We start from the raw sequence: 24616 nt of genomic DNA on the forward strand, positions 1-24616 counted from the left end.
CACATAGTGTTGTGTGTTTCTTCCAAACAACTCAACTTTGGTTTCATCTGCCCACAGAATATTTTGACAGTACTGCTATGGAACATCCAGGTGCTCTTGTGCAAACTGTAAATGTGCAGCGATGTTTTTTTTGGACAGCAGTGACTTCTTCTGTGGTATCCTCCCATGAAATCCATTCTTGTTTAGTGTTTTACGTATCGTAGATTCGCTAACAGGCATGTTAGCATATGCCAGAGACTTTTGTAAGTCTTTAGCTGACACTCTAGGATTCTTCTTCATCTCATTGAGCAGTCTGCGCTGTGCTCTTGCAGTCATCTTTACAGGATGGCCACTCCTAGGGAGAGTAGCAGCAGTGCTGAACTTTCTCCATTTATAGACAATGTGTCTTACCGTGGACTAATGAACAGCAAGGCTTTTGGAGATACTTTTATAACCCTTTCCAGCTTTATGCAAGTCAACAATTCTTAATCGTAGGTCTTCTGAGAGCTCTTTTGTGCGAGGCATCATTCACATCAGGCAATGCTTCTTGTGAAAAGCAAACCCAGAACTGGTGTGTGTTTTTTATAGGGCAGGGCAGCTGTAACCAACACCTCCAATCTCATCTCATTGATTGGACTCCAGTTGGCTGACAACTCACTCCAATTAGCTCTTGGAGATGTCATTAGTATAGGGGTTCACATACTTTTTCCACCTGCACTGTGAATGTTTACATGGTGTGTTCAATAAAAACATGGTAACATTTAGTTCTTTGTGTGTTATTAGTTTTAAGCAGACTGTGATTGTCTATTGTTGTGACTTAGATGAAGATCAGATCACATTTTATGACCAATTTGTGCATAAATCCATATCATTCCAAAGGGTTTACATACTTTTTCTTGCAACTGTATCTCACCCTAGTTGCCCTATAGACTGCTCAGCCCAGGGCGACCCCCTGATGGTGGAGGTTCCCTGTCCCCGAATCTAATACTATCCAGTCCCTGTTAATCCCTAATCAAGGGAACCCTAACAAGGGAAAGATAGCTACGTAGAGGGTATCAGCATTTATCCCAAAAGAGGTGGGTGCCACCGAGGCCCTCCCGATACACATAAAAAAAGTGTCAGTGGTTATCCCAAGGATTGGGTGCCACTGAAACTCTACAGATATAGAAAAAACGAGACCCCAGCAGCGAAAAAATTACACTGAATGTCACTGATATATCGGATGCGCTAACACTATACTGATGATGTAGCGCAGGTAATGTCGCTGTCACCAGCGGCCAAACAATTGCGCTGAATTTCACAGCGCAAATGTAACACAACAGATGCAGCAGAGGTTGTGTCACTGTCAGCAGCGGCCAAAAAATTGCACGCAATTTAGAGCAGGTTGCGCTAATAATATATATGGCAGCCAGATAAAACAATAGTCCTTAAAAGGACTTTTGGGTCTCTAACACCTTTCACCAGTAAAACCTGCCTAACAAACCAACCAATTCCTGTCCCTACACTATCTGTCCCTTCTGCTGCAGCTTTCCCTGACTAAGACTGAGCTGAACCACATGTCATTGAGTGCTATATAGCATCCGATTACGAGTTCTGGCCAGCCAATCAGTTCCTCCGCACATGTTTATTTGCTGCATAGCGATGCTCGAGTAAAAAAGTGTTCCAACACTAATAAAGATTATTAGCATTTTTTTTTTTTTACTTGCATTTACGAGCAAAAACATGTATGGCAGAAGGTTACATACTGTACCATTTACACAACTAATCAATGTGAAGACCCTCAGTCAGGAAGTACCGTATGGCAAGTAAAAGGACAGCACAACGTCCTCCATATTCTTTATACTGCATAATGTTTTAGAAGATATGGAAAGAATTTGCAGATTGGAAATGACACCCAGTAAATACTAAAGGTGATCTGACATGATTCCTAACCAAGATATTACTAGAAGGAAAATTTAAGATTAAATTTCCCATGTAATAACATTTCCAAAGTATCTGTTCTAATGACTCTATGTTGTTATGTTCCTCTATTGTTCATTCCAGAAATGTATGAATGAATTGCCAGAAGTCTGTGATATAGGTACAACTGGGTGTTTTCTGTTGGGGTAGTGTCCCTGAATAGTATGACACTGATTGGATAGTAACAAGTCCAATTGGTAACACCCAGTTGGACCGTTAATGCAGACAGCATTACAGCAACAGCAAAGTTATTAGAAAAGATGCTCCAAATTTATTATCACATGGGGAATGCAAGGAATTACTCAAACAGACAAGCCAGGAGCAGTAACAGGTCTTCTTTAAAAAAAAGCATGTTAACTAAAATAGATTTGAATACATTTTGAAAACAAGTGCAAATTACTTACAGTTTCTATAAGAAAAAGGGACATGGTTGGATCCAAAAATGCTAAAGATGCACCCAATGAATATATAGTAAAATACAGTATAATAAGCTTTGGCAGCTTGACTAAAGCCAAAAAAGAATTTTTCCTGGGTAAATCATCTGCAATAAATATGAAACACAGTAAATAAAAACAGTTTTTGCAGGGTTTTTGTATTATTAGGGCTCTAAAGCTATAAAAGCATACATAATATGTTGTTTGTTTCAAGTTAAATATACATAAAATATTCTTAAGTAGTTTTATACACATCTTGTAACAGTTTGTTTTGCGGTGAATTTAATGTTTTGTAATTTTGGAGAAAACAAATGTAAAAAAAATAGTACAAGACATGGGGGGGGGGGGTTAAAAAGCTTCCATGCTAGTTTTCTGACATAGAAAAGTTGGAAATTTTAGTGCAAGTCCCATTTAACAATATGTTTTCCAAAAAACTGCTGCACATTACACCTAAAGTTTACTCCAGTTCCTGGTTAGAGTAGATTTCAGTTGTGGAGCATGGGTGCCACAAAATATGGCACAATTATTAAGCAGTGTGCACCTACTACATGGACAGACACCAGAAGAGTGTTACTTTTGTAGTGTTGGTCGAGCACCAAAGTGCTTGTGTGCTCTGGTGCTCGAGTAGAACACTTCCCGATGCTCGGGTGCTTTACAAAGTACCAGAGCACAATGGAAGTCAATGGGAGAACCTGAGAATTAAATCAGGCACCCCCTGCTCTGAAGAGGGGAGGGTGTCAGGACTCTAGTTCAGCTTAGGAGTCCCTGCTCTGACGCCATTTATAGCTATGTCCATATATGGAGTCAGTGCTTGGGTACCCAGTGTATTTAAATCTAATTTAGCCTCTATTTCTGAAAAGTTTCTGGAGGGATTCGAACTCGCAACCTTCTGCATTACAGCCAAGAATCTTAACCACTACACTATAGAGCTGCATAGCCAGTTACTTAAATAAAAAAAATAAAAAATATGAGACTTCTGCTGTATAGGAATACTTGCAGCTCTATAGTGTAGTGGTTAACATTCTGGGCTGTAATGTAGAAGGTTGTGAGTTCAAATCCCTCCAGAAACTTTTCAGAAATACAGGCTAAATTTAATTTAAACATATATATGTTTTTAGCCATTATATATTTACATATATTATTATATACTTAGAATATATAATATATCATAATATATGTAAATATATTATGGCTAAAACATCAGTAGTAGTTTCCCACATATTATGCATTCATATATATCAGAAGTATGATTTTATCTATATATAAATATATATATATATATATATATATATATATATATATATATATATATATAGGTAAAGAAGAATCCAAGGCAGCACACAAATATCCGTGAAAAACAAAGGGTATATTATTCATGGATGGACGGTGACTGCAGGCATGGCACATGTGTGTATGATAACTATCTAACACTGACAGTGTTCATGTATGTCTGTTTGTTCCTCCCGATGTGGGGACTGTGACACAGAGTCACTTCAACGGTGACGTCTGTGTTCACTGGACCCACTACGGTGTGCTGCCTCTGATCTGGGTCCCCCGGCGGAGGCTTCACATATATGGAAAACAGGTGTGAAAGTTCATATTGTGCGGACCTGTAAATTGACAATTTTAAGGATATAGTTATGGGGATGAGGTGGCCAAGGGTGACAGTAGCCTGTTTTATACCGCTGGACCCCCTTTGTTATGGATGAGTAACTAGGAAATCAATAGTGTAACAGGTCCGTAGCTATGCATGATTGTCAGGTGACTGGTCAAATGATCGCCGTGCCTGTTTGACTATGCCCGTCTAGCTTTGGGAGTGAGCATGCTCGGTCCACGTGTGATGCCAAGCCGCCATCTTGACTGTGGGCCGTTGGTTGCTGTATGTCATAGACAGTCTAGCGGGATGTAACATTCCCCGCGCCTGCGCAGTGTCAAGTTCTGGACGCCGAGTGAGTCCTGCGGTCTCCAGAGACATGTGAGATATCCAGAAGTAAATGAATTTTTAATTAACACAATCATGTATACCTGCAAGAGATTATCAATTGACGATTTGTATGCACTATAACTGTATGTATCGATGATCAATATTTGTGACACTTGGCACTTTTTTGATATCTTATGTTGTGTGGCTATATGTCTTATATTATAATTATGTACAGTTGAGAGTCACGGATTTTATTAATGTTTATGTATTAATTGGAATACAATCATGTAATCACGCTTTGTTAATTGTGTATGCTTTATAAGCACCTGAGTTTGCACTGAGTATTATGGCTTGACAAAGGCTCCATAGAGAGAGCTGAAACGTTGCTGTCTGCACATGGGTGAATAAAATACCCTTTGTTTTTCACGGATATTTGTGTGCTGCCTTGGACTCTTCTTTACCTATATCCTATTGGATCAAAGTCCATGATCCATTTCAAGGAATATCGCCTCCTGGCTTTGTGTGCTGCTCATCTATTTTTCATTTTATATATATATATATATATATATATATATATATATATATATATAATGCAAAAAAGGGCAGCACTCCAAGATAAAAGAGAAATCCGCTTATTCACCAAAGTGGTACAGTGACGTTTCAGCTCAACAATAGAGCCTTTCTCAAGCAAGGAAAATAGACAAAGTGCTCAATACATATAGTGCAACCAATAAAACTCATAATTTCATATCATTATCACATAATTAATAAATAAAAACTTACACAAAATCGCATCAAAAGTAAATGAAAGTGCAATAGACATGATTTCATACCTAAAAGATCAATGATTAAAATGATGTCAAAATCATTTAATAATGATGAATCACATGTGATTGATAAAGTGCCATGTGCAAATAATATGATATGCTAAATCAAAGAGGAGGGAGGACGGACTGGGGTACACTAACCAGGTGTGGAGCGACATCGTGTGTAATGTCCGCCAAGTTTGGAGTATCAGATCACCACCTCGCATGACCGGGTTGCTTTCAATGCCTATAATGCGTCATTACGCTAAACAGCAAATAGAGCATGCGCATACATGCCTGACAAATTTGTCGGCCATATTAGAAAAGGTAAATAATGTTGCATGCCCAGAACATCCTAAGACCTATCAAATCGCCATCTTACTAATTGGCCACATGTACATCGGCTCATATAGGGGCACTAATAGCCATAGAAAGGGCAAATGACATTGAGAATTCATTCTTGGACAACTTCTCGAAAAAGTCTAGTATTGCATATACTAAGTTGCGTAAACGTAATATTGCATTTACCGCCTTGGGCCTTACTGATATATGGAGATACCACAACCCTTCATAGAGGGATTTCATTTTTTTCTACTCCACACCACTCTTTTGGAGGCTTGATGGTTTTTCTTTCCTCTCTCTACCTACTTCTGGTCGGCAGAGACTGGCAACTAGTGATGGACGAACATCGGCCAGGACGGTTCGCTAACGCGTGTTCGCGATCAAATGTTCCCGAACCACGTGTTTGCGGCGGGCCCCATTGACTTTAATGGCAGGCGAACCTGAAAAATCTTCAGGTCATAATTACAGCCAGCAAATACTTACTAGAAGTGCACAAATAGTCCCACAACATGAACAGTGACATACCAGAAGGGGATCATTGGCAAAAATTCACACAAAAAATATGTATTTTAATCAGGGGCCATTTTTATGCGTCTTAATGGGAAAATCTTAAAAATGTGCCCTGCTGGAGCCTAGAAAGATTTTATTTTAGACCACGGGAGTACAGGCCTCAAAAAATAGGCATTCACCTGACAGAAAAGAACTTGTGATGATGTGGCTGGAGGTACATTAGGTGGTCACTAGATAAAGATTTTACTGTAGGCCACTGGAGTACAGGCACCCAAATTTAGGCATTCACCTAACAGAAAAGAACTTGTGATGATGTGGCTTGAGGTACATTAGGCGGTCACTGGATAGAAAATTATACTGTAGGCCAGTACAGGCTCCAAAATGTAGGCATTCATCTGACAGAAAAGAACTTGTGATGATGTAGCTGGAGGTACATTAGGTGGTCAATAGATAAAAATTTTACTGTAGGCCACTGGAGTACAGGCCCCCAATTTTAGGCATTCACCTGACAGAAAAGAACTTGTGATGATGGGGCTGGAGGTACATTAGGCGGTCACTGGATACAAATTTTACTGTAGGCCACTGGAGTACAGGCCCCAAAAATTAGGCATTCATCTGACAGAAAAGAAATTGCGATTATGTGGCTGGAGGTACATTATGCGGTCACTGGATACAAATTTTACTGTCAGCCAGTACAGGCCCCAAAAATTAGGCATTCACCTGACAGAAAAGAACTTGTGATGATGTGGCTGGAGGTACATTAGGAGGTGACTGGATACAAATTTTACTGTAGGCCAGTACAGGCCCCAAAAATTAGGCATTCACCTGACAGAAAAGAACTTGTGATTATGTGGCTGGAGGTACATTAGGCGGTCACTGGATACAAATTTTACCGTCGGCGAGTACAGGCCCCAAAAATTATGCATTCACCTGACAAAAGGCCTTTTATGCCGCTCAATATACATAAGGCAAGGACCATTCTTTGTTCTGGGTGTGGGCGGATATGTGTGGGCTGGCATGAGGAAATTCAATTACACGAGGTCGTCACAGGAGTTGAATTCCTCCGAGATCAATGCCTCATTAATTTTTAGAAATGTGAGGTAGTCCACACTGTCGTGAGCTAGGCGAGTGCACTTATCGGTCAAGATCCCCCCCTGCTGCGCTGAACGTCCTTTTTTCAGACAGGACACTCGACGATGGGCAACCCAAGAGTTCCATGGCAAATTGTCCCAGCCCTGGCTATAGGTCAAGCCAGCACACCCACTAGTCCAGGGGTTCCTTGCTTCACAGAGCGTCTACATTGGTCGTTAACCTGATGTTAGTCGGACACCTGTCGGTCTAGGCGTTCCCTGAGGCTAGAACCGGAGGGCGGTTGTCAATGGGTTGGCTGCAATAATGATCTCATGTCTGAAGTGACCAACACATCTTCAAACCGCCCTCTTCTTGCAGACGAGATAGTATTGGTACCTGCACCTGTTTCGTTGTGGGTGGAAATTCCTCTGCCAGTGCCCGCAACAGCAGAATGCAGCATCTCTCGCAGCAAGGCCTGGAAATGCTGAATTCTGCCAGCCCTCTGTGATGCTGGTAAAATGTCCGCCATTTTGTGTTTATACTGGGGGTCTAAGTACATTGCCACCCAGTACTGGTCCTTGCCCTTTATGCTTTTTATACGGGGGTCCCTCTTCAAACACTGGAGCATGAAGGCCCTTATTTGCACTAAATTGAAAGCGGTGAAGCGCCATGGCTTCTGCTCATAGCCCAGGAGAATTTCGTCCGCGGTCTCCTCCCCCCAGCCACGGAGAACACCATGGATCCCCGAAAAAGTTTGAAGTCCCCCTCGAAGACTGCTCTTCTTGCTCCTCCTTCTCCTCCCCCCAGCCACCATCCTCCTCTGACTCCTCTTCAGACTCCTGCTGACTTGTCTCAGATGGAATAGCCCCCCCTGAGAATTCATTCAGCATTGCGACTTCCTCATCTTCCAGCTCCTGCTCCTCGGTAGCTTGATCAATGACACGACGCAATGCACGCTCAAGAAAGAAGGCGTAAGGTACAATGTCACTGATGGTGCCCTTGCTGAGACTGACCAGTTTGGTGATCTCATCAAATGGCCGCAGAAGTCTGCATGCGTCGCGCATGAGCAGCCACTGGCGTGGTGAAAAGAAACCAAGCTCCCCAGAACCTGTTCTGCTGCAGAGTTCGTACAAGCTGGAGCAGCCTATCAAGCATATACAAGGTGGAGTTCCAGCACGTTGGGCTGTCACAAATCAGACGTCTGACGGGCAAGTGGTGGTCAATCAAAAATAGCACCACCGTGTGGCGTGTTCGGGTATTATTTTGTAACTTCATCATTTATTTTGCAATTGTATTGATTTTATATTCTTTGTTTTATAATAAACGATATATATATATATTGCATATACAATTGTCCGTTAGTTTCACTGCTTGCACAAATCAAATTAAGATACTAGATAAAAAGAACTCAGAGGCGTTTATGTCCGCCCGAAGGATCATATAATATTTTTTGATCCATACATATATATATATAATTTAATCCTCTCTTTTATATGAAGATTCTTTTTATATAGAAGCTATATGACAATGCGTTTACAGCACAGGCTGCAGGTGGCAACACTATTGTCAGCAGCTGACACGTTAAAAAAAGCCCACACTGCAGAGCCATGTGCGAGCGTCCTGGGAGTGCCAGAAGTGACAGTGCATGGTGGATGGCTCGCTCCAGATACATTTACAGTCTGCTTTTTGCCTCCTGTGCCCTGAGAGCTCTGCCGGCTTCTCCTCCCTCTCTGCTGCTCCGTCTCTGATTCTGAACTCCCCTGCTCTTCCTCTCTTGTGGGCACCCACGTGATGTCCATCGACACATCATCTTCACCACCACTGACATTTGAGATCTCAGAGTAGGCAGCAACAGCGGGGACCTCCCTCTTTAGGTTGATCTGGGTACTGTCGTCAGCGGCCGTTGCTATCTCCTCTTCCTCATCCGATGTCAAGAATAGCTGCGCATCGGTAAGGTCTGGGAATGGATTGGAAAATAATCCCTCTGACTCGAGTGGAGGGGCTATGGTGGTGTTGGTGGTGGTGTCTTTGGTGGTGCACACAGCAGAGAGTGAGGAGGGTGAAGATACAAAGAATGAGGAGGGTGTAGAAGTGGAAGGGCAAGTGAGCCACTCAACCAACTCTGGTGTGCCTTTTGAAGTAATCGCACAAGCGTTCTCCAACTTCCCACTTAGGTTCCGTCCTGGTGCACCTGCCCGACCACTACCACCCCTGCGGAACGGCCTGCCTCTTCCTCTGCCTGTCATTTTCAAAATTACCCTGTGCCTAAGTTCCCAGAGAAAAGCAGTATTTGTAGAAGCAGGTATATCGCAGGCCTCAACCAATATTTGGTGGAAACCGGTATATCGAACCCCTTAATCTGTATTTTGTGGAAGCAGGTATATTGCAGCCCTCAATCATTATTTTGTGGAAGCAGGTATATCAAACCCTTTAATCAGTATATTGTGGAAGCAGGTATATCGCAGCCCTTAATCAGTATTTTGTGGAAGCATGTACAAACCGGATTCCAAAAAAGTTGGGACACTATACAAATCGTGAATAAAACTGAATGCAATGATGTGGAGGTGCCAACTTCTAATATTTTATTCAGAATAGAACATAAATCACGGAACAAAAGTTTAAACTGAGAAAATGTACCATTTTAAGGGAAAAATATGTTGAATCAGAATTTCATGGTGTCAACAAATCCCCAAAAAGTTGGGACAAGGCCATTTTCACCACTGTGTGGCATCTCCCCTTCTTCTTACAACACTCAACAGACGTCTGGGGACCAGTTTCTCAAGTTTAGAAATAGGAATGCTCTCCCATTCTTGTCTAATACAGGCCTCTAACTATTCAATCGTCTTGGGCCTTCTTTGTTGCACCTTCCTCTTTATGATGCGCCAAATGTTCTCTATAGGTGAAAGATCTGGACTGCAGACTGGCCATTTCAGTACCCGGATCCTTCTCCTACGCAGCCATGATGTTGTGTGATGCAGAATGTGGTCTGGCATTATCTTGTTGAAAAATGCAGGGTCTTCCCTGAAAGAGATGACGTCTGGATGGGAGCATATGTTGTTCTAGAACCTGAATATATTTTTCTGCATTGATGGTGCCTTTCCAGACATGCAAGCTGCCCATGCCACACGCACTCATGCAACCCCATACCATCAAAGATGCAGGCTTCTGAACTGAGAGTTGATAACAACTTGGGTTGTCCTTGTCCTCTTTGGTCCGGATGACATGACGTCCCAGATTTCCAAAAAGAACTTTGAATCGTGACTCGTCTAACCACAGAACAGTCTTCCATTTTGCCACACTTCATTTTAAATGATCCCTGGCCCAGTGAAAATGCCTGAGCTTGTGGATCTTGCTTAGAAATGGCTTCTTCTTTGCACTGTAGATTTTCAGCTGGCAACGGTGGATGGCACGGTGGATTGTGTTCACTGACAATGGTTTCTGGAAGTATTCCTGAGCCCATTCTGTGATTTCCTTTACAGTAGCATTCCTGTTTGTGGTGCAGTGTCGTTTAAGGGCCCGGAGATCACGGGCATCCAGTATGGTTTTACGGCCTTGACCCTTACGCACAGAGATTGTTCCAGATTCTCTGAATCTTCGGATGTTATGCACAGTTGAGGATGATAGATGCAAAGTTTTTGCAATTTTTCGCTGGGTAACACCTTTCTGATATTGCTCCACTATCTTTCTGCGCAACATTGTAGGAATTGGTGATCCTCTACCCATCTTGGCTTCTGAGAGATACTGCCACTCTGAGAAGCTCTTTTTATACCCAATCATGTTGCCAATTGACCTAATTAGTGTTAATTGGTCTTCCAGCTCTTCGTTATGCTCAAATTTACTTTTTCCAGCCTCTTATTGCTACTTGTCCCAACTTTTTTGGGATTTGTTGACACCGTGAAAATTGGAATCAACGTATTTTTCCTTTAAAATTATACATTTACTCGGATTAAACGTTTGATCTGTCATCTACGTTCTATTACAAATAAAATATTGACATTTGCCATCTCCACATCATTGCATTCAGTTTTTATTCACAATTTGTTTAGTGTCCCAACTTTTTTGGAATCCGGTTTGTATATCAAACCCCTTAATCAGTATTTTGTGGAAGCAGGTATATTGCAGCCTCAATCAGTATTTTTTGGAAGTTGGTATATCAAACCCCTTAATCAGTATTTTGCGGAAGCAGGTATATCGCAGGCCTCAATCAATATTTGGTGGGAACAGGTATATCAAACCCCTTTATAAGTATTTTGTGGATGCAGGTATAATGAACCCCTCAATCAATATTTGGTGGAAACAGGTATATCAAACCCTTTAATAAGTATTTTTGTAGAAGCAGGTATATCACACCCCTCAATTATTTTTTTAGCCACAACAGTTTTATTACACCACCCTGTTTATTTGGGGCAACAGGTATATCGTAGCCCTCAATCAGTATTTTGTGGAAGAAGGTATATCGCACCCCTCAATCAGTTTTTTGGGGGGCAACAGGTATATCACACCCATGGCAAATAGTTGTTCCAATAGCGCTTGTCCCTCTATATAGGTGTGGTATTGCAGCAGAACCGCACACAACTGCTGCACAATATAAATATACTATATACTTTCTATGTTAGAAAGTATATTATAGGTATATCACACCCCTCAATCAGTTTTCTTTGGTGCAACAGGTATATCACACCCATTGCAATTAGTTGTTCCAATAGCGTTTGTCCCTCTATATAGCTGCGGTATCGCAGCAGACCGCACACAACTGCTGCACAATACAAATGCACTATAATATACTTTCTATGTTAGAAAATATATTATAAGTATATCACATCCCTCAGTATATCACACCTATCGATAGCACACCTATACAAGTCCTTAAAAGGACTTTTGTGGCCCTATTAGCTAGCGTTTGGTGTCCCTAACAGCCTGTCCCTGCTCCACAAAGAAACCTCTTCCTACACTGGCATAACACAGAATGTAAAATGGCTGCCAGATCGGGTTCTTTGACAGGGTGGAGGTGTGTCCATGTGCTGAAACGTCTCAATTGGCTGTCCTGTCCCACCTGATGGATGTGTCATGGGTCAAAGTTCGGCACAATGCAAAAGAATATGGCGCCGGCAGACATCAGCATATGTTCACATGTTTGGCGAATCGCGAATGCGCAAAGTTTACCGCAAAACGACTGCTGGGCGAACCGCAAGGCCATCTCTACTGGCAACATATCTATATGTGATCATGCCCCGATTTCCACCACCTTACAGTTGAATGGACCAGGTTACCTCAATGGATCTCTTATACTGTACACACCAAAAGCAAAACCTACTTGATCTCTTCACAACTAGTTTGTAGTTTGCAGCCTGACTCCCCTATGCCTATAGTTTGGGAAACTCACAAATCTCATATTTGTGGGATTCTTATTGCATTGGGATTCTCGCTATACAAAAATCTATTCAGAAAGAGGTAGATTCTCTACTAACTCAAATTGCAGCGATGGATCGCATTTACAAGCACACTAAATTGACAGCTTAAGCAGACCTTGCATTGCTTAGAGGTAAACTCAAAACGCTTCTAAGTGCTAGATCAGCTAAGCAGCATTTTCTTTTTTCAATATTAACCTAATATAAAATTTCACACAAAACAAAATAAATATAAAACCCAACCCACTATTTCTAACACAGAGAGAGAAATAGTGATTCCAAACCAGTGATTCCAAAGTTTGGAGAACAAATAATTTTTCTCCCCTATTAGTATATATTATTTTTTCCATCCTTATAATATGGTCAATCGTTTTCTTCCACTCTATCACAGAGGGGGATCTTTTTTAATCCATCTTTTTAAAATAAGGAGTCTAGCTTGAAAAAGTACTTTACAAAGTATTTATTTATCCCATCTTGAGATCGGCAAATGCATCATACCTCCTAATATACATACCAAAGGATCTCCCTCTATTTGTATTCCAATAGTTTCTTTAATAATTACTGCTATCTCAAACCAATATCGGAACAATTTAGGGCATCTCCATACCAGATGGAAGAGGCCTGCTTGCTCCCTGCCACATCTGGGACACTCATCTGTAGATTTTATACCCTTTTTTTTTATAATAAAGGAGATCGATATAGTCTATGAATAAGAAAAAATTGAGACACCCCATATGAGGGCCTCATTGAGACCATGGATCTATTCTTCAATACCTCCTCCCACTGTTCTCCGATATCCCATCAAAATCTTTTTTCCATTTTTCTTTAGCCACTATATTAATCTTAGGGTACTTTCACACCAGTGTTATTCTTTTCCGGCATTGAGTTCCGTCCTAGGGGCTTAATACCGGAAAAGAACTGATCAATTTTATCCTAATTAGAGTTGAGCGGACACCTCAATGATAGGGTGGAGGTGTGTCCATGTGCTGAAACGTCTCAATTGGCTGTCCTGTCCCACCTAATGGATGTGTCATGGGTCAAAGTTCGGCACAATGCAAAAGAATATGGCGCCGGCAGACATCGCATATGTTCGCATGTACACGGGTTCGACCGAACTTCACAAAAAAGTTCGAGTTCAGACCCGAACTTGACCCCAAACCCCATTGAAGTCAATGGGGACCTGAACTTTTAAGCACTAAAATGGCTGTAAAAATGTCATGGAAAGGGCTAGAGGGCTGGAAATCGCATCTAAATGTGGTTTAGAGCATGGCAAGTGCTCTGCAAAAAAATGTGTATAGGGAAATGACTTGAAATAACAAAATACGTAAAAATAAAAAATTATAATCTTAATCTAGGAGGACGATGTCCATATGGAGTAGGAGGTTGAGGAGGCGGTGGATGTGGCGGTGTAGGTGGAAGTGGCAGTGGAGGAGGAGGAGGTAGCCTACACTGCTTTTTGGTTTTTAATTTACTTAAATTTTTTTAAATTAGGGTACACCCCAAAACATTGGGAAATATAACCTGTGATAACCCCCTCCAGTCATGCTAAGCACACATTTAGACAATACACTGGCTGCAGGGCAGGCCAGCACCTCCAAGGCGTAAATGGCAAGCTCAGGCCATGTGCCCAATTTGGAGACCCAGAAGTTGCAGGGGGCAGAACCATGTGTCAGTTCGTGTAGGTGTATACAAACATACTGCCCCACCATGTCGCACGTCCCCATGATGTTCACGATCCAATTGGATATCTGTTATGTCAACCTTATATGTTCTTTTCTGCGCCTACCATGTTGATCACGGTTAGCGGCGAATCAGGGTTCCACCCCAGAGAGGGAGCGTGAGAAAGAGAGACCACATCCAAGGGAGATCAATGGATGATATTTTATTGTGATTAAGGGAAAATGTGGGACAAATTATTAAAGCAGAAGAATTGAAGGAAAGAAGGGGGGCCGCGACAATCAACTGTCAACTATGTAGAGCAGGGTTATATCACACCAAAAATTGGTTAATTTCATCCGAAAATGTAACAGACAAATTAGTGAATTTTTTTTACCTGTCTACTAGGTATAGCAGTGGTATGTCACACCAAAAATTGGTGAATTTAACCCAAAAATGTAACAGACATATTCGTGAATTTTTTTTAACCTGTCTACTAGGTATAGCAGTGGTATATCAAACCCAAAAATTTATGAATTTCACCTGAAAATGTAACAGACAAATTTGTGATTTTTTTTTTACCTGTCCACTAGGTATAGGAGTGGGATATCACACCCAAAAATTGGTGAATTTCCCCTGAAAATGTAACAGATAAATTAGTGAATTTTTTTAACCTGTATACTAGGTATAGCAGTGGTATATCACACCCAAAAATGTAAAAGACAAATTGGTGAAATAAAATCAAATAAAATACGTACAAATAAAATAAAAAAAACTTGATTTATGAGGTGGAAGTCCATATGGAGTAGGATTTTCAGGAGGCGGTGGACGTAGCGGTGTAGGTGGACGCGATGGTGGAGGATGACGAGGTAGCCAACACTGGTTTTTGGTTTTAATTTTCTTTTTATTAGGGTACAACCCAAAAGAGTGGGAAGTATCAAAACTACAACAATGAGCAATTGCGCTGTAGTATAACAATGGCTGGGTAAGGCCGGTATACATCTCTATTCTGCACAAGGTACGGACAAGTCCTGTGGGATCCATGCCTGGTTCATTTTAATGAACATGAGCTTGTCCACATTGGCTGTGGACAGACGGCTGCGCTTGTCTGTAATAACGCCCCCTGCCGTGCTAAACACACGTTCAGATAATACACTGGCTGCAGGGCAGGCCAGCATCTCCAAGGCGTAAAGGGCAAGCTCAGGCCATGTGCCCAATTTGGAGACCCAGAAGTTGAAGGGGGCATACCCGTCATTCAGTACGTGTAGGCGTGTGCACATATACTGCTCCACCATGTTGGTGAAATGCTGCCTCCTGCTAAGACGTTCCATATCAGCTGGTGATGCTGGTTGTTGTGGCTTCCTGACAAAGCTTTTCCACATTTCGGCCATGCTAACCCTGCCTTCTGAGGTGCTGGCGGTGCCCCAGCTGCGTTGGCGACCTCTTCCTCCTCCTTTGCCTTCGCCTTGTGCTTCCACTGTGCCCCCGCTGTCAGGTGGGAATGCCACCAGCAGCGCGTCTACCAGCGTGCGCTTGTACTCGCGCATCTTACGATCACGCTCCAGTGAGGGAATTAAAGACGGTACATTGTCCTTGTAACGGAGATCCAGCAGTGTGGCCACCCAGTAATCAGCACAAGTTAGAATGTGGGCAACTCGGCGGTCGTTGCAGAGACACTGCAGCATGTAATTGCTCATGTGTGCCAGGCTGCCCAGAGGCAACAAAAAGCTGTCCTCTGTGGGAGGTGTATGGTCTGTGTCCTCTGTATCCCCCCAGCCATGCACCAGTGATGGCCATGAGCTGGTCTGGGTGCCACCCTGCTGTGAACAAGGTTTCTCCTCCTCTATCTCCTCCTCCTTATCCTCCACCTCGTCATCCTCCAGAACTGTGCCCTGGCTGGACAATTGTGTACCTGGCGTTTGTGGGTGCAGGAACCCAAGCTCGGAGCCACTTGTGAATGACTGGCCGGAAACCCTACGAAATGATCCCTCTTCCTCCTCCTCCTCCTGTGCCACATTCTCTTCCATCATCGCCAGCAGCGTTTTTTCAAGGAGGCATAGAAGTGGGATAGTAACGCTGAGCACGGCGTTATCGGCACTCGCCATGTTGGTGGAGTACTCAAAACAGTGCAACAAGGAACACAGGTCTCGCATGGAGGCCCAGTCTTTGGTGGTGAAGTGGTGCTGTTCCGCAGAGCGACTCACCCGTGAGTGCTGCAGCTGAAACTCCACTATTGCCTGCTGCTGCTTGCACAGTCTGGCCAGCATGTGCAAGGTGGAGTTTCACCTTGTGTGCACGTCGCATATGAGGCGGTGAGCGGGAAGGCCGAAGTTACGCTGCAGCGCTGACAGGCGAGCAACAGCAGGATGAGAACGCCGAAAGCGCGCACAGAGCTTGCAGCAGCTCTGACATATCGGGGTAATTTTTAAGGAACCTCTGCACCACCAAATTCAGCACATGCGCCAGGCAAGGGATGTGTGTCAAACCGGCTAGTCCCAGAGCTGCTACGAGATTTCGCCCATTATCGCACACCACCAGGCCGGGCTTGAGGCTCACTGGTACCAACCACTCATAGGTCTGTTGTTCAAGGCCCGTCCACAGCTCCTGCACGGTGTGGGGTTTGTCCCCCAAACAGATGCATTTTAAAACTGCCTGCTATCGTTTACCCCTGGCTGTGCTGAAGTTGGTGGTGAAGGTGTTACGCTAACCGGATGAGGAGCCGGTAGAGGATGACGAAGCGGAGTAGGAGGAGGAAGCAACAGGAGGCAACCTGAAGCGCCCTGCAATCCTCGGTGGTGGAAGGACATGCAGAAAACTGCTATCCGCCTCAGGCCCAGCCGCCACTGCATTTACCCAGTTTGCTGTTATGGAGATATAACATCCCTGACCGTGCTTACTGGTCTACGTATCCGTAGTGAGGTGCACCTTGCCACAGATGGCGTTGCGCAGTGCACACCTGATTTTGTCCCCCACTTGGTTGTGTAGGGAAGGGATGGCATGCCTGGAAAAGTAGTGGCGGCTGGGCACGACGTACTGTGGGACAGCCACCACCATAAGGCCTTTAAAACTATCAGTCTCCACCAGACGTAATGACAGCATTTCAAAGGCCAGTAATTTAGAAATGCTGGCATTCAGTGCTAGGGATCGCGGGTGGGTAGGGGGGTACTTCCTCTTCCTCTCCAGTGTTTGGGAGATGGAGAGCTGAATGCTTCCGTGGGACATTGTGGAGATGCTTGGTGACCCAGGTGGTGGTGTTGCTGGAAGATCCTCTATTTACGGGGTGGCAGGTGGCACTGTCACTCCAGAGGTGGATGAAGAGCCTGAGACTGCAGCAGAAGAGGAAGCAGGAGGAGCCAGAGACCTTTCTTGGTTTTTGAGGTGTCTACTCCACTGCAGCTCGTGCTTAGCACTTTAATTGCTGGTCATGCAGTTTATGCTCAGGTTGAGAACGTTTATGCCTCGCTTCAGGCTCTGATTGCACAGCATGCAAACCACTTGTGTCTTGTCGTCAGCACATTGTCTGAAGAACTGCCACGCCAGGGAACTCCTTGGAGCTGGCTTTGGTGTGCTCGGTCCCTTGCTGCGGTGGGCAGTAGCAGGCGTACTGTCTAGGGGACGGCTGCTCTGCTTTTGGACCCTGCTCCCTCTTCTGCTGTTCTGGTGGCTCTGTGCAACCACTGCCTCTTCCTCTGAACTACACAGGTCACTCGCATGATCTTGATTCCATTTGGGGTCGAGGACCTCATCGTCCTCCACATTATCTTCCACCCAGTCTTCACCCCTGCCCTCCTTATCGGTCTGCACACTTTCGAAAACCACAGCAGTTGGCACCTGTGTTTCTTCATCATCCGAGACGTGCTGCGGTGGTCCTCCCATGTACTCATCTTGAAACATAAGTGGTTGGGCATCGGTGCTCTCAATCTCTTCTGGGAAACCCTGCTAGCAGAGTCATCAAAAATCAGAAGAGACTACTGCATGACTTGGGGCTCAGACTGCTTGGCTGATTTGCAAGGGGGTGAGGTGAAAGACTGATGGACATCGGCTGCAGGTGCCAACTCTGATCTTTCAGCAGGAGACTGGGTGGGAGACAATGTAAAGGAACTGAAGACACTGTCAGCAACCCAATCTACTATCGCCTGTACTTGTTCTGGCCTCACCATTCGTAGAGCTGCATTAGGCCTGACCAAATAACGCTGAATGCTCTGTCGCCTACTCACACCTTCGGAAGGTGCTTCACTTGTGCGTGTAGCTGGCACAGATCGACCACGTCCTCTCCCTGCAACAGGTGCTCCACCAGCAGCACTACGACCGGGGCCCCGTCCCTTATTTGACGCTCTCATCATATTTCTAAAATTTAGTATCTTGGCCAAAATGGGTGTTTTTTTTATAACAGAATAGAACAACAGTATCTAACACATGTATCTCACACTGACAGATGCAGCAAAGGCTGCCAAATTACGTTTTTTGCCCAAAATAGGTGTTTTTTTTATAACAGAATAGAACAGCAGTATCTAACGCGTGTATCTCACACTGACAGATGCAGACAAGGCCGCAAATTTAGTATTTGGCCCAAAATGGGTGTTTTTTTAATAACAGAATAGAACACCAGTATCTAACGCGTATATCTCACAATGACAGATGCAGTAAAGGCTGCAATATTAAGTACTTTGCCTAAAATGGGTATTTTTTTAAACCCTGAATATTATTGCTGTATTTCAAGCTTGTATCTCACATTGACAGATGCAGACAAGGCCGCAAATTTAGTATTTGGCCCAAAATGGGTGTTTTTTTTGTATACAAATCTTCCTATTACACTCCCTACACTGTCTGTCCCTTCCTATGCACAGCTTTCCCCAACACTGAGCAATTTAGAGCAGGTTGCGTTACAAACATATATTGCTGCTGTCACACACAATAGTCCTTACAAAGACTTTTGGGTCTATGAAACGTTTTTGTAGAAAAATGATATTCAATTACACTCCCTATATTCTCTGTCCCTTCCTATGCTTAGCTCTCCCTAACTTAGAATGAGCCGAACACGCGTCATCGGGTGCTATATAGCACCCGGTGACACATTCTGGCCAGCCAATCACTGTAATGCCAGTAGCCAACATGGCTACTGGCATTACACTTAGGGCAGTACTTACCTGCACGTTTATTGGCTGATTAGCAGCTGCAAAGGGAGGAGACTCAAGCATTGCGCTCGAGCGCATGCGGTTCTCGGCCGAGTACCGCCATGTGCCGAGCATAGCGATGCTCGAGCCAAACTGGTATTCGGCTGAGCAGGCTCGCTCAACACTAGTGAACACATTTAGGGTTTTATTTATTATTTGGCACAGCTGTTATGAGATGTATTTTGTCTGCTGCGCAGGTGTTTTACACCTGATAGTACTTAGCAATTGTGGTGCGAGACTATTGCACCTAAATTTATTATTGTGGCCCATGCTGCCACGTGTCTATTTGGTCCAGGTCGGATTTGGTGCATCCATTACCCATATAAAGGCAGCCTTTGTGTGGGACAAATATTTTGACCTGTCTTTCCTGCCAGTTGGTTTTCTGCAACTTTATGTAGTTTTTGTTTCACATCTTTGGTCATGGCTTCAGTTGCCCCTGCATCTGTAATTGAACTTTATACAGGGACATTTCAGCCCTAGTTTTCTCCCATAAATAAAGGTTTTCCCTAAATAAAGTATATTAGAATAATATTCCCCATTCCTGTCCCTACACATTAGCAAAAAAATAAAAATGACAGTAAATCTTTAAGGGGGTCATTTACTAAAACGTTTAATGTGCTGGTGGTGGATATGCCAAAGTTATGAAGAGGTGCCGACCGATACATAACTTCGGCAGATCCACACCCGATTCTAAACGTAAAAAAAACATCTACAGGCGTAGAAAATGGTAAATGAGCCAGGCCTACAGGCCCATTCACTTCCCTGCCCACGCCACGCCCACTCTTTTAGAGCTGGCGTGAACCTGGAAAAGTCACAGATTGCGGCGTAAATAACCTTTGCGTTACAATAATACATTTAAGGGCAATAGTCTCACACCACAATTGATAAGTATTATCAGGCATAAAACACCTGCGTTGCAGAAAAAATACAGCTCATTTAAGAACAGCTGTGCACCAAATAATAAATCAAACCCTAAATACGCACACATGAATGAGGAAAAAAAGAACAGAAAATGGCCTCTTGCACACAAACGTGTGCTGCCCATGCCCATGCTGTGGACCGCAAATTGCACCAACAGTGGGCCAGCCTCATGCGGATCGCGACCCTATTCACTTGAATGGGATCCGCGATCCGTCCGTTCCGCAAAAAGATAGGACAAGTTCTATCTTTTTACGGAACGGAAGCACGGAACGGAACCCTACGAAAGCACTCCGTAGTGCCTCCGTTCCATGGTTCCATTCAGCACCGCATCTGTGACGCGCAATGCACACGGCCGTTGTCCCGTGTATTGCGGACCCGCCGTATCTGGGCTGCAATATGGCCATGGCAGACACACAGTCGTGTGCAATGGGCCAATGATGGAGAAAAAGGCAAGCTTAGCAAATATGCTCCATTAAGCTCGCCTTTTTTTTTTTCGGAGTAAAAAAAGACTGCCGTATTTGAAACGTCTGTCTTTAAATTGTCTCAAATTTATGAGCCCTTAATAAATCAGCTTAATCGTATTTGGTTTAAGTCTGACGTCTAGTAATTGCTTGGAAAACAGGTTCAAAGGACTTTCTTTTCCGTCTTGGATAACGGAAACCAGGCGGATCCGTTAGGTTTGCCCTGAGACCTCTATTATGATGGATCAAAATGGAAAGCGTCTAAAGGCTGATACGAACTCGCCCTAAGACTGTTTCGGGTGGGTTCGCACTAGTATTATGCCATTCTGCTATAGGTTCCGTTTATAACGGAATATAACGTAATGGCCAGACGGAATGCAAAACAGAAGTCTTTAAGAGGCATTCTGATTTGCTCCATCCTAATACAAGTCTATGGGCAAGCATAATGGATCCGTCTAGTTTCCGTTATGCAGGACGGAAAAAAAAAGTCCTGTCGACAGGACTTTGTTTCTGTTCTGCATAAGTGGAAAGTGGTATTCCACTTTAAAAATCAATTACCTAAGTTATTCAATAAAGTAACGCGCGACTTCGTGAATAACTAACTTCGGCTTATCGGAGCCCATACATTCTAATACTGTACGGAGACGAATCTCAGTACAGTATTATTCCAAAGTTTTAAACAATGCAACTTTGGATGCTTTATCTGAAGCTCGTTTCACTCAACTCTAATGTAATGTAAATGCACCTCCACTTAACGGGCAGCCGACAGTCGGTTAGGAGCACTTCCTTACCGGCAATCTGCTGCTTATCGGCCCATCTAAACCCGCCTCGTTCACACCTCAATTATTTGGTCAGTTAATTTCCATCAGTATTTGTGAGCCAAAACCAGGTACATGTCAAATGCACAGAACAGGTACAAATCTTTCCCTTATACCTTATCTCTGTGTAGGCTCTGCTTCTGGTTTTGGCTCACAATCACTGATGGAAATCACTGATCAAAACACTGACATGTGAACTAGGCCTAAGGGCTCATGCAGACGACCGTATGTATTTTTGATCCGCAAAACATGGATCTGCAAAAAATACGGATGACGTCCGTGTGCATTCTGTATTTTGCGGAAAGGACAGCTGGCCTCTTATAGAACAGTCCTATCCTTGTCCATAATGTGGACAATAATAGGACATGTTCTATTTTTTTGCTGAACAGAGATACGGAAATGGAATGCAAGGAATGGTTCCGTATACGGTCCGCAAAACAAAAAACGGAACAGAACTGGAAAGAAAATATGGTTGTGTGCATGAGCCCTCTGGCAGATCAAGGATGAACTAAAGCTGGGTTCACACCTGAGCGTATTCGATAAGCACTTTTTACAGGCGTTTTTAAGGCGTATTTTGGGGCGTTTTTGCATTTTGGAAACGCGTGTACTACGCGCGTTTGTGTGGTTAACCACAGAGGCATCCAATGAAAAACTGCCACAATACGCGCGACAATACGCCCCAAAGAAGCTTCTGTACTTCTTGGGGCGTAGGGCGTTTTGAAACGCTCAGGTGAGAACCATGCCCATAGGGAAACATTGGTTTTTGCCTGTTGAGCGTTTTACAGCGCGTAGGAACGCGCTGTAAAACGCTCAGGTGTGAACCTAGCCTAAGGGAGGAGGGGTGACCTTTTCCCTCTGTCTCAGTAGAGGCTGCTCAGGACTTCTCATGTTACACATTGCATATCTTCTTCTTGGCTTCATCTCAGTCTGCTAATCTATATTTCCATTTCATCCACCATGACGGCCCACATTGAGATTGACCCTTGACCTCTGTAGGGGCAGGAACACATAGAGAGTTTAAATTCCCCCCACCCCTCCACCTCCTCAGTGCTTTCCTGCCCCTACAGGGGCCAACATGTAGAGAGAGCCCTCCTTCCAGGAGGGTAGTAGCTTTATTCTCTTACAGGAATCTCCTGCTGGCCTCCCACGGCAGGGGCTAAGGCTGGCCAGCTTGGAGCAACAAGGACCCTCGTCTTAGCTTATGCTGAGGCCTGCGGTCCTTCCCTACCTCAGACTTCCTTCCCTCCTCTGGGTAATAGTCGGGGGTGCCGGCTTCACAAGGCGCCTCGCGTCCTTCCTCTCAGGTGACCGGCAGGAGGAGTGGTGCGGCGCATGAAGCGCATTAGAGGCGGGCCGGGCGGCGCACGTACCTTTTTCTACAAGCTGGTGCGGCGCAGGCTCACGCTGTCAGTCGGGGCGCTGCTTGATGACGTCAGACGCCGGGACAAGATTTTAAAAAAGCGCGGTTGTCAGCCTTTGCCTGCTGCACCGCGATGTCTGAAGCACCTACTCCTCGCCAGGAAGGCTCTGATCCTTCGGCCATCAGTACAGTGAGTCCCCTCTGGGGGGAAATTGTATTTTGAATTTTACTTCTGTTCCAATTCTAAGCATGGTATATCTGGTTGCTTCCTCCAGGGCAGCAAAGAATCTAAAACTAAAGCAAAGCTCTCAAAGTGCTGTGCATGCTCAAGAAGGTTACCTGAAAATTACAAAAAAAGGCTGTGCAAGCCTTGTACTGCCGAAATATGGAAGGAAGAGCAACCAGATATTCTGTCCGAAATGAAGACTTTTTATTACGGACGAAATCAGATCTTCTTTGGCCACTATGTCTGTCCCCGCTAGTGTCCCCAACCCTCCCAAGAAACGCAAACTGTCGGTCGTCTCCTCATCTGAGGGCGAGGATGTAGAGGAAGCTTCCGTCACATCCAGACAGATTCCTGCTGAGGACCCCTTGTCAGAGGGGGAAATTTTGGAGGAGGACAAAAAATATTTTTTCTCCACAGACGAGATGGAGGATTTACTCAGAGCAGTCAGGTCCACAATGGGAATTGAGGATACCCCTAGACCCCGGACCGTCCAGGATGAAATGTTTGGCGGCCTTAGATCCAAGACTTCCATCGTCTTCCCTATAAACGAGAATATACGGGAAATGATTATGGAGGAGTGGTCAGATCCTGAGAAGAGATTAGGTGTCCCCAAGGAGTTCAGGAACCGACTCTGCTTTGATCCAGCAGAAAGCAAAATATATAATCAGACCCCCAAAGTCGACATACAGGTGGCTAAGGTTGTAAAGAAAACCGCTCTTCCCTTTGAGGATTCCTCCCAATTGGGTGATCCAATGGACAGAAAGGCAGACGGGCTCCTAAAAAGATCCTGGGAGTCAGCAATGTTTGGGGTAAAAGCAAACATTGCAGCAACTTCAGTAGCCAGGGCTATGTATATATGGCTGGGGGAATTGGACGAACACCTAAAAAATAAGTCCCCAAGAGAAGAAATCAGGGAGTCTATTCCACTCCTTCGTTCCTCCACAGCATTCTTAGCGGATGCCTCTGCGAAATCCATCCGTTTCTCAGCCAAAGACGCTGCTCTCTCTAACGCAGCCAGGCGAGCATTATGGATGAAAGCATGGTCAGGGGACAAGGCTTCCAAAGCCAAACTCTGTTCTATCCCATTTTCTGAGGAGTTTGTCTTTGGTCCCACTCTAGATAAGATTTTAGAGGGAGCGGCGGATAAGAAGAAGGGATTTCCGGAGGACAAGGAGTCTAGAAAGAAGCCCTTTCGTCAGTTCCAGCCCCAGCAGAGATCCTACAGGGGGGAAGGAAAAACTGGCAGGTGGAGCTATCCCAAAGGGGGAAGAGGGAGAGGCTTCATTCTCAATCCCCAAAACCGTCAAAATAAACAGCAATGACACCAGAGTAGGGGGGAGACTGAAGGGGTTCTTACCATCTTGGGAGCAGATCACCTCAAATCCCTGGGTTCTAAACGTAGTCTCTCAAGGCTACAAGATAGAATTCACATCAATCCCCCCAAGAAGATTCTGCATCTCATCCCAGAACAAAACAGAGCTTCCAAAAATATGGCAGGGCGTCCGAGACCTCTTAGATCTAGGGGTAATTCAGAGGGTCCCGCAACTAGAACAAAGGAGAGGTTTCT

The 24616-nt window shown here is 44.2% G+C and overlaps 1 protein-coding gene across 1 annotated transcript in view; it reads right to left on the bottom strand.

Annotated features, from left to right (window-relative positions):
• The window catches only part of LOC120999221 (MFS-type transporter SLC18B1-like), a 130540-nt gene that overhangs the window by 57177 nt on the left and 48747 nt on the right, over positions 1-24616 (bottom strand). Inside the window, exon 6 of the mRNA XM_040430095.1 lies at positions 2343-2479. Within this exon, the coding sequence (XP_040286029.1) occupies positions 2343-2479 (137 nt within the window). The remainder of the gene's footprint in view (positions 1-2342; positions 2480-24616) is intronic.

The sequence above is a fragment of the Bufo bufo genome, chromosome 4, assembly GCF_905171765.1.
Source record: "Bufo bufo chromosome 4, aBufBuf1.1, whole genome shotgun sequence".
Classification (NCBI taxonomy): domain Eukaryota; kingdom Metazoa; phylum Chordata; class Amphibia; order Anura; family Bufonidae; genus Bufo; species Bufo bufo.